The 10888-nt window shown below is 35.2% G+C and overlaps 1 protein-coding gene across 1 annotated transcript; it reads left to right on the top strand.

Moving 5' to 3' along the window:
• Positions 1–8789: 8789 nt before the first annotated feature.
• LOC113507391 (alanine--glyoxylate aminotransferase 2, mitochondrial-like) lies at positions 8790–9966 on the top strand. Its single transcript, XM_026890250.1, has 3 exons — positions 8790–8895; positions 8970–9061; positions 9542–9966. The coding sequence occupies exons 1-3, from the start codon at positions 8883–8885 to the stop codon at positions 9728–9730; spliced, it is 294 nt and encodes a 97-aa protein (XP_026746051.1). The 5' UTR covers positions 8790–8882; the 3' UTR covers positions 9731–9966.
• Positions 9967–10888: the final 922 nt, after the last annotated feature.

Below are 10888 nucleotides of genomic sequence, written 5' to 3'. Positions count from 1 at the left end.
AGCTATGAATGAGGTGCAAGAGTTACAAGTAGCTTCTTCCTGTCCATTATTAATGTTCACTCTACGGACATGGATGACTAATCTAAATGTAAATGAATAATTAGGGTAAATTTAGAATCATTAAAAAAATGTAAACGTGCATACGATAGTAATGTATTAAAATATGAAGTTATTAGTGAATTACATACAAAATATAGTGGTTGGTTCTTCATATTTACAGATGGGTCAAAGAGTGCAGAAGGACATGGCTCGGCATATTATGTACCTAATCTAGATATAAGTGCACAAGATAATTGTTTTCAAATAAAGGAGCCAACATCCATTATGACATTGGAACTCATTGCAATCTCAGAGGCATTAACTTATATAATTAATAATTGTGGACATAATAACGTTGTCATTTGTACAGATAGCAAAAGTTCATTACAACATATAGCTCGATGCGCCTCTGGTCGCAGAGGTACATCGATAGCTTATGTTATATTATCTAAAATTGATGAAATCACTCTAAAAGGCATTCAACTGAGGTTGCAATGGGTTCCATCGCATATTGGGTTGCGGGGCAACGAAGAGGCGGACACATTGGCGAAATTAGCGGCTAGGAATGGAAAAGAAATAAACATTAAATTAGATTATTCAGAATTTTTACCAAAATTTAAAAATATATGCTTCGATTATTGGAAAGAATATTATAACAAACGGTCATTAGAGAAAGGCTTATGGTATAAAACCATACAGTGTGAACCTCTTCGCGTGCCTTGGTTCATGAATAGTGATGTTAGTCGAAAACTTATTGTTACTGCCTTTAGACTCAGATCTGGACACATTCCATGCAAAAAATTTGCCTTCATGATGAAAAAAATTGCTTCACCCAATTGTGAAGAATGTGGAGTGGTTGAGGACCTACAACATTTATTGATGGAATGTGTTCAATATGAGTCCCTAAGAAATAATTTAGTAAGGTCCCTGAATTTGAACAGAACTGATGTAGGCATGTTTCATACAATTTTATCCCAACCAAATAGCGACGATGCGAAGGTTTTGTTCAAATTCATGGCCTACGTCTTGTGACAATTTATTGTTTAGGATACGATGGGACTGGCATACGCTATGCGTAAAAGCCCCTATAAATAAATAAAGAAAAAGAAAAAAAAAAAAAAAAAACTTGCTTAAATCATACCTTATAAATAGAAAACAATTTACCGTTATTAATAGAGTATGTGGGAAAACTAAAAATGAAATTTATTATAAATCCAATATTAGAAATGTAACATATGGAGTACCCCAAGGGAGTGTCCTGGGACCTCTACTATTCCTCATTTACATTAATGACCTGCCCACAGCAACTAATTACCCCATGACTATGTTTGCAGATGACAGTACCATAATCTTTGACAGCAATGATATTGATAATCTTGAATCTGACATAAATAATAATATTATATCCGTAATAAATTGGTTAGAGAGTAATAATTTAAAAATTAACTTAAGTAAGACTGTAATTATGAAATTTGGACAAAGAACTAATAATAAATTAAATCTTGACATTAATTACAATGGTGTGAGTATCAGTGAAACAAACACCACGAAATTTTTAGGAATACATATTCAGAACACGTTGTCATGGGACGTACAAATTGAAAAAGTATGCAGTAAATTGAACCAATACTCATATGCATTGAACATGTTAAAGAAAACTGTGGGTAAACAAACATTACTAACCGCATATCACGGACTAGTCGCGTCATGTTTAAGATATGGGATTATATTTTGGGGAAACGCGACTGGAAAAGAAACTGCATTTATCGCACAAAAACGGTGTATCCGAGCTATCTGTAATCTACAAAGAACGGACAGTTGTAAACCACATTTTAAAAACCTAAAAATATTAACCCTACCCTCCATGTACATCTACGAAATTGGCCTTTTTGTTAGACGCAATCTGTCTAAGTTTGCGCAAGTAAGCAGCCTACGCAGAGCCGATAAATTACATTTGGTTCCAAACAAAACCGCTCTGTTTCAGAAAAGCACATTTGCAATGGCTCCAAAATTATACAATAAAATCCCAAAATGTGTCAAATCAGCAGATAATATTAATATTTTTAAAAAAAGGTTGTTTATATTTCTGATAGATAAGGCATATTACTCTATTCAAGAATTCCTAAATGATAAAAATATAAATTGATAATAATGTATGTATTTAATTAATTCTTTTAAATGACTGTATTATAACTATGTATTATGTTTTGACTGACTGCAATGGTATAATGTAATGTAATGTAAACTTATTTAATTATCTGATAACAATATCTATGTTATAACTACTTTAATTTTATGATATTAATTGAATTTATATTTATGATCAAATTAACTATTTGTACACCATCAAGTGGTAGGACATGGAGATCAAAATGTATTTTTTCTGTAACATCTATTGTAACCTATGTTCACAAATAAATAAATTGAAATTGAAATTGAAATTGAAGACTTCTGTAGTTCTTGAAGACATCATACGGTTTCTAAACTAAAACGAGTTGAACACAGATTGGTGACAATTTGCTGTTTTTGGATCAAACTCTGGATATATTCAGAAAAGCTGGAAAAACAAAGAGACCTTAAGAAGAGGATTAAGTCTAAATTTGTATTTTTATTACTTATTTGTTATTAAATGATGTAACGGTTTACTCACGCGTATTTATCGGGGTAGCCCGTCTAGTTAATTTTTTTCGATAAATACGCGTGAGTAAACCGTTACATCATTTAATAATGAATCAGTCTCACGATAGTTATTATAAAAATACTTATTTGATGTTATCGTAGCAATAGAAACCCCTGCACCGGTATTCATAATCTTCTTTGAAACCTGAATAAGAGTAGTGATATTTGAGAATACTTACTGTTTGATATTTACTTTTGTTTAATTAAACCTTTATCTCTCAGATTATAGGATCCTGTAGCCAAAAAGCTAAGAGCGCACAACTCTTACAAAGACTTACATGTCAAGGACATTTTAATCCAAAGTTTTGATAATTATAGATTTATTCAATCTGAAATGTTGCACAAATACAGTGTCTGGCATATCTGGAGACGTTCCTATGCACTAGCGATTAAGGTCTCTTTCCCGACGTTTGAGTCACCTTTCTTAATTTTGAGCGCACCACAACATATTAAGTGAATGCATAGTTAAATTTAAACTGAATAATAAACAACAAAACAAAACTCTCAAAAACATCCAAACAGCTGATTGTAGAATGACGCCATTTTTTGTCATAAACGTCAGGGTCCCGGCGATCGTTTAGTTTTCTATTCGTAAACGCTTGTCTAAATTGCATGTTGGCTACCGTTTTGTATCATTTGTATGGGATTTAGCGATCGGATCTGTCAAACGCTTAAGTTTCTATTCAATCGTTTTGAACGATGTATTGTTTGTTACGAATTTTCTATTCGTTTGATTTGACCACGTGACTTAGCGTTCGGATTTTGTTATATCCATATTACTAACGTTTCTCTTGGTGTTTGCGTGCATGTCTATTGGCTACATGTCTGTTGGCTAGGCCCTCAGGTCTCTTGGCTAGGCCCTCTGGCCGCTAGCACGGGTGTCGCATAGTCGTCCCCCGTCCGTTTTAGGCTCAGCGCAGACCGAACGGAGCGCAACGGACAGGATTTTATTAACGCACTTGAGGGTATCGGGGTATCGTGTTGCCCAGGTAACTGGGTTGAGGAGGTCAGATAGGCAGTCGCTCCTTGTAAAACACTGGTACTTAGCTGAAACCGATTGGACTGGTAGCCGACCCCAACATAGTTGGGAAAAGGCTAGGCCGATGACTTGAAAATAAACTTTATTATTTTAACAATAAAGTGAATAAATGCTTGAACCTGTCAAAATATTATGCTCACGCATCCTCGAAGATACGCAGGAATCCCCGCGCGGCGCCCGCGTCTTACGCGTCCTCTTCAACCCATATTCTGTGTCTGTCGCCTTATTGTATTTAACATGTTCTTCCATTTCTTCTTATTCCGAACAAAAACAAATTATAATCATATCCCAGTACACCATCGTTGACGAACTTTTGTGAACAAGACTGGCATGTTTACTGTAGAGTGATAACCCAGAACGGTTTACTCGCACAGGCTCGCGAGGTCGCGCGCAAGCTCGAGCGAAAGAAAATTCCTGAGACCGCGCGGTGATTATTCCTCTCTGTCTGCGCTGACCCTTAGTACGCGGCGAGTAACCACCTGCCAATATTTATATTACCAAGTGTAGAACGTCATCGTTTTTGAGAAAGTCTTACGAACTGGCATACATATTATCATATTACAGTATTGTCATAGCTTAATTATTATTACAAATGAAGAATTTACAATCGCTTAATACGTAAATTAAACGGAACTAATACATTTCATTGCAGTACTTTTGATGTCTGCACATATAAAGCAACGATGCCTTTCAACACCCCCCCCCCTCCCTTACACCACTCCAAGAACAGATAATATGTGTTTCCAATATTTTATCTACTAGCGTTATTTTTGACAATAGATGTTCTATCTTTGTAAACGGATAAACTAACCTTATCGATGTAACATTGTGATTAAAAATACTGTTATGATAATATTGCCAAAATATGCTGATTATTTAGGAGATAATTAAAGCGAAGGGTGTGTTTCAATATTAGGTTTTTGAGCTGTTGGACTAAATTGGGTTTTTGAGAAAGAACAAAACTTGCTACGGACTTACACTACCCACTATTCGCGGTTAGGATGAAGAATTGTAATTGTAATATATACTAATATACATAGCTGAAGAGTTTGTTTGAACGCGTTAATCTCAGGAACTACTGGTTCGAATTGAAAAATTATTTTTGTGTTAAATGGACCATTTATCAAGGAAGGCTATATATATAACGTCACGCTACGACTAATAGGAGCGAAGATACAATAGAAAATGTGGAAAAACGGGGAAAATTCTAACCACGTGTTTGAAGTCGCGGGCACCAGCTAGTTTTATAATGAATCTTATTAAAAACAAAAACCTGTTCAAAAATGCTCTACAATGGAACCCATACAATCATACAATTGTTACTGTGTAGCACGATGAATGCCATGTTAATGTAGCCAATAAATGGTGTCAAGACGAGTCAATTTAACACTTGCGAGGAAATTAATTGAAATGCCTGTTATTGCGAATGGATACTACAACTCTAACGCTTAGTTCAATAACTATCAGGAACAAAAGTTTTTTTTTTTAAATAAAAATATTTTTATTAAAAACATAGTTCACATTACTTAATACATGTACGAATACAAATGACTCAGATGTAAACCCAGTAAAAATATTTTAATAGTTATAATCATAGGAGTTGAGTTAATCTACACCAAAACATAATAAATAATATACGAGAAGGGTGGTCTAAAGATAATATAGGGACACCCGAACTAGGTTTGTTTTAAACCTAAGGCCCTTTTGAACGTTACAATAATTACTTGGTACACAGTTTGAAAATTTCAAACAAGAAACTCCAAAAGAAGCAAGAGATTCCAATTTCTTTACGCGGGAAAAAGTATACGTGTAAGAGTATCGAAAAATCTTATTGCTCCGACTGACCATCAGAAGTAAGTGTACTGTAGCAGGTGCCCCAATTCTGCTATATACAATGACCAATAAATGAATGAAAATTGGATTGAATTGGCACTATTCGCATTATTCTAAGCATTTTCCCAACACAATAATTAGAAGAAGTTCTCACTGTCAATACAGTGAATATCCAGATATACACTATTATGATTCTTAACCAACTCTGATGACCCTTAGGGCTTTCGTAGGAATTGAATCAACACGGGTAACGCTAACTTCATTAAATTGATATCACACAGCACAAATAACCGAGTGGTAAAGGTGACCATGTCAAATGCTAATGCCAACAGCCCGTGCGACACCAGTGGGGATCCTCTAAGGGAAGATAATTTTTTCATCAGCCAGTCATTTACCGCCTCCTAAAATATTAAGAACTGTTGCGGTTTTGTAAGACTGATCTCGCTTTACCTACATCACATCACGCGCTAAGGACTTAAAGAAAGAATTTTCTAGATCTCCAGTGCTAAGCTACTACAGAACGGATTTTTTTCCCCCATCGATTTGTGTCGTCCGACAAACACCTTTTTGAATTTCTCACAAAATCGGCAGCTACTTAATCTACTTAAGCTAAGCAATTAAAAGAGGCATACCAACATATCCAAAACAAAGCGCGTCTGTTCTCGGGCGTGTACTGAGTGTTCTGAGTCCCTGTTATTGTCGAAGGATTCAGATAAACTGGGTCATCGCCTCATCAGCGTTGCATATAACACTGTAATTACGCGAACGAAGATTCATGACATAGATGGGTGAATTTCAACAGGTCCAAAAAAATCTTCATTTCCGTGGATTTTTTATTCTTCAACTTTAGAACAATAAAAAATAGTGTTTTCTCAAGTTTTCGATCAGATATGCAGTTTTGCTTAATATCTAGCAGATAGCTTAAAAAACTAACGAGATATACAAGATTGAAAATTCCGTGCCACGGCGATGAAACATGCATGCACGGCAATGAAACAGGCGTCCATGGCAATGAAATGTTATTATAGTGTACAAGAATATTTAAATGATAAAGTTAATCATTGAAACAAAAATAAATACTATTAATTTATACGCAATAATAATAGAATATAATGTGTAAAAATCCAGTCTACTACTAAACTAAGTTTTAATATAAATAACGATACATTTTTGATCAATGATGACTTTAATACATCAAGGTGAGTCGTGGACAAACACGGCGATGAAAGATTATGTGGTATAACTTTTTTTTTTGGAAAACCTATTAATTATATTAATAAAATATTTAGTGCTACAGATAGATTTTTATGTCATCTACCTAAAAAAAAATGTTAGAACATTATAACAATGCTTTTTAGTACCGATTTCATCGATGCCACGCAATTTTTGGGTCCGGGAAATTCACCCAGATCGACCTTTGAGTTTGTCCAATCAGAGGACAAAAAGAAAATGACATGTAAAACCTTGGAACTTGGAAAACTTGGGATCGGCTCCCAGTCAAACTGGATGCAGCTAAGTATCAGTGTTTTATTAGAAGCAACTGCCAATCTGAGCACCTCAACCTGTGGGCAACACATCCCCTTCGATGGACTGGTTGTCAGACTTTCTAGCTTCCTACTTCCGACTACCCGTAACGACTGTTAAAAATGTATGAATTACAGTCGGTACCCACAATTTAACGTGTTTTCCGAAACACGAAGGAACTTGTTATGACATAGATGGTCATTGGTCACTCATCCACGGAACGACCGTGTTGAGCGTAGCTTGACCTGTGATCGACCAATTAGTGCAGTTATAGCTTAGCCGCTCTTCCGAAAAGAACATGTAATAGTGATGATAAATTCTACTTACAGAATAGGGTCCTCCAAGGTTTGTAGTTTTAGTAACAATATTAAGACCAACCAATTGGTACAGCGTTTTGATTGGTGTGGTCAGCAGCTAAAATAACATCGAGCAATGAACTCCAATTTAGTTTTTTCTTTTTACTTAGGACCAATCGAAGTCAGTACATGTATATAGGTATAATGCATTTTTGGTAAGAGGTCGATTCAAGTTCATTGAATACTCACTAGACTCGTTTTCTTTAACTTAGCTCAGAAACTTATTGATAACCGAGGCTCTGCTGTCAGTAGGTCCACCTATCACCAGCCTGTATCTCATGAACCGTAATAGCTAGATAGTTGAAGTCACTTAACGAAGTCGTCAATATTATATTTGAGTCCCCACTGAGTAGGTAATGTAGGTATACATATTTGCAGACATTCGGTCATTATTCCACACTTTCACCACCCACAACTTTTACAAGGCTTCGATGATTTTTATAAAACATGTCTAAGAACGCTCGCAATTAATTCGACTTCAATACAAAACAAACAAAGTACATTCAAATTGCTTAATCCGTTCTGAAGCTACGATGCCACAGACAGACCGACACGTTAAACTTGTAACACTCTTGTTTTTGCGTCGATCGAGGTGTGTTTATACTTTATGGTGTGTGGGTACCCTCAAATTGATTTGTTTTTCTTTTGCCGTTTCTTTTGCAGTTAACCGGTTTATTTTTCATATATTTTTGATTTCGAGGGATCTATACATTATTTTGCACCTTTAAGAATTATTGTTTTTTTTCATTGTTAGGTATATGATATTGAGACGATCTTTCGTGATGGCTATTATAATTACAGCTACATTGGACGCTAATAAAATTATATAATGTAACTAGCTGTTGCCCGCGACTTCGTCCGCGTGGTTAGAAGATATATGTTATGATTTATACCTGCCCTATTTTTTCACATTTTCCATTGTATCTTCGCTCCTATTAGTCGCAGCGTGATGGTATATAGCCTATAACCTTCCTCGATAAATGGTCTATTCGACACAAAAGAATTTTTCAATTTCGACCGGTAGCTCCTGAGATTAGCGCGTTCAAACAAACAAACTAACTCTTCAGCTCTGTGTATTAGTAAGTATAGAAGTATAGATTGAGACGATCTTTCGTGATGGCTATTATAATTACAGCTACGATACATTGGACGCTAATAAAATTTTATAAAGTAACTAGCAAAATAGTGTATGATAATACCGGCTATGTATAAGAACCTATTCTATAATTATTTCAGTACTAACATACAACAGTACATACTGTTAAGAATAATAAATAATATGTATGTTGCAGCTTGTGTGAACATGGCCTTATTTAATGAAGAGCGCAATTTTATTGACCACGCGCGGCGACGCAATACGCTCTTGTTTATCACAAATTATTCAGTAACGATTGTGCGCTTACGCAGTGAATATGGCTGATAAAGGTACAAAATATTAATGAAAATACGTTAATAAATTATCCAAAAAGAAGTGTGTGAATAAATTGTTTAATTTTCAGTTGTGAAACTCTGCTGTAATACGATATTAAGACGCTATGGTACTGCCCCGGCTGCAAAACTGAATTCGGATTTTATACCGAAACAATATGTTGTAAGTTTATTCAATTAATTATTTTTCTTTTTCTATTTCATAATTTTTCATGTTAATTTATGTTTCAAGGATTTATTGTGAAAGTTTAATTAAGTATAATAATATGTAGAATGTAAAACAAGCGGCGGGTAATTCTTTATTTTGGTTTTCGTTGATATGACAGTTATTCTTTTTATATATTTTCTACATTTAATACTTGTAGGTATTTCTTAGATAAAAAACCGGAGTAGGTATATTATAAATAATATCTTTAGAAGATCGTTTAAATATTAATTTCAATTTAATTCACCGAATATTCAATTTCAATGAATATTACCCATAATTATTACATGGATCTTTTCTCCGATACTTTTCTTATTTATTTAATTTAATTTAGTTCAGGAGGTATGATGCTGCAGAGAGAGACTCGAAAAACTTTTAACCCAATTTTAGTTCCTCGGGGGTTAAAAATTCGTTGCTTTACAAAAATTAAATTCGTAGGGTCCATCGTACCAGAAGACGGAACAAGTGAAGTCGGCTCACATTCCCCCGGCGATGTACAATATCTACAAGCGGCCGCTGCTGCTGCACCAGGGTCACATGCAGTATCTGTTCGACCACGAGGGTCGCCGCTACCTGGACCTGTTCGGGGGCATCGTCACCGTCTCCGTGGGACACTGTCATCCGTAAGTTTTACCTTTTTTGAACCAGGTAAAGGACTTCTTTATCATTTAAATTTAATCTTACGGAAAATAATTTAATGATTGGTAGGACGAAAGAGAAGCGCAGCCCACGATCATCATCTCTGATGCCGATATATGTATCAAAGTGGTAAAGTCTGTTTAAATACTTGAAGTGGCACGGTTACACTGGGCCCCGATTCTACTATCTACAACGGCCGATGAATTAATGGCAATTAGATTTCTATTCTGTTAAGCATTTAGCTGACTTTATTTTTATAAATTTAACAACAAACACAATAATTGGTAATTTATATTATTGACGGTGAGTGTTCCGCCACGTGCGGAATTTTCAATTATAGTGTTTCACATTTTTACGTGACATACCTACCGGTTTCGCTATCACTCGTCACTCCAATACATTTAAGGAAACTTTCCATGATTCCTTTAACCTGACCTTTCAATGGCCATGAATTGAACCATGAATGCTATCCACTCTGTTAAATGTCATTGTACCTTTAAACAAGCATTGTTTACAGTTCAATCAACATATTTGAAAGTTAATTATTTAAATGCGTTTAAATGAAATCAGAAATCGGTAAAATTTTATTCTAGTCTTTCCGAAATAAATGTTAAGTGACGAAGTATTGTCAGTATTTGACACCTGGCGCAAAGTATTGTTCCGAAGGTCAGGTAGCTAACATGGAATTCGGCGGCCTACCGCCACATCTGAAACTAATATTCGCTCTACCTACGCCTTTGTAATGCGCCGTAACGTTTCCACAACCATAATAACATATTACCTACTTTAAGTCGTGGTGCCAAATGCAGATGACCGTCATTGCAACAGCTCCTGTAAGCCAGGATCTACAACGAAAACCACCGAAACACTTTAGTTCGGTGTGTCGAAGCCCAGGGGAAAACATTAAACTGCCTTGGAACAAAGCACAGCTGTCTAGGTATAATCATAGTAGTTGTATATGAAGATTCCACCGTCTTACCAAAAACAAAAAAAAAGCAAAAAAATACGTTTTCTTTCCTTTCCGAACTTTACATATTAAATGGTCATTGTGTCGCAATCGCAATACACAAATATTATTTTACGTTAAATAGCGGTAGGCTAACAAAACAAAACTCAAAGTAAAATAAGGTATTTGTGATAAGTGTA

The sequence above is a fragment of the Trichoplusia ni genome, unplaced genomic scaffold, assembly GCF_003590095.1.
Source record: "Trichoplusia ni isolate ovarian cell line Hi5 unplaced genomic scaffold, tn1 tig00001918, whole genome shotgun sequence".
Taxonomy (NCBI): domain Eukaryota; kingdom Metazoa; phylum Arthropoda; class Insecta; order Lepidoptera; family Noctuidae; genus Trichoplusia; species Trichoplusia ni.
The sequence above is the reverse complement of the archived record's forward strand: the minus strand, read 5'-3'. Positions and strand labels throughout refer to the sequence as shown.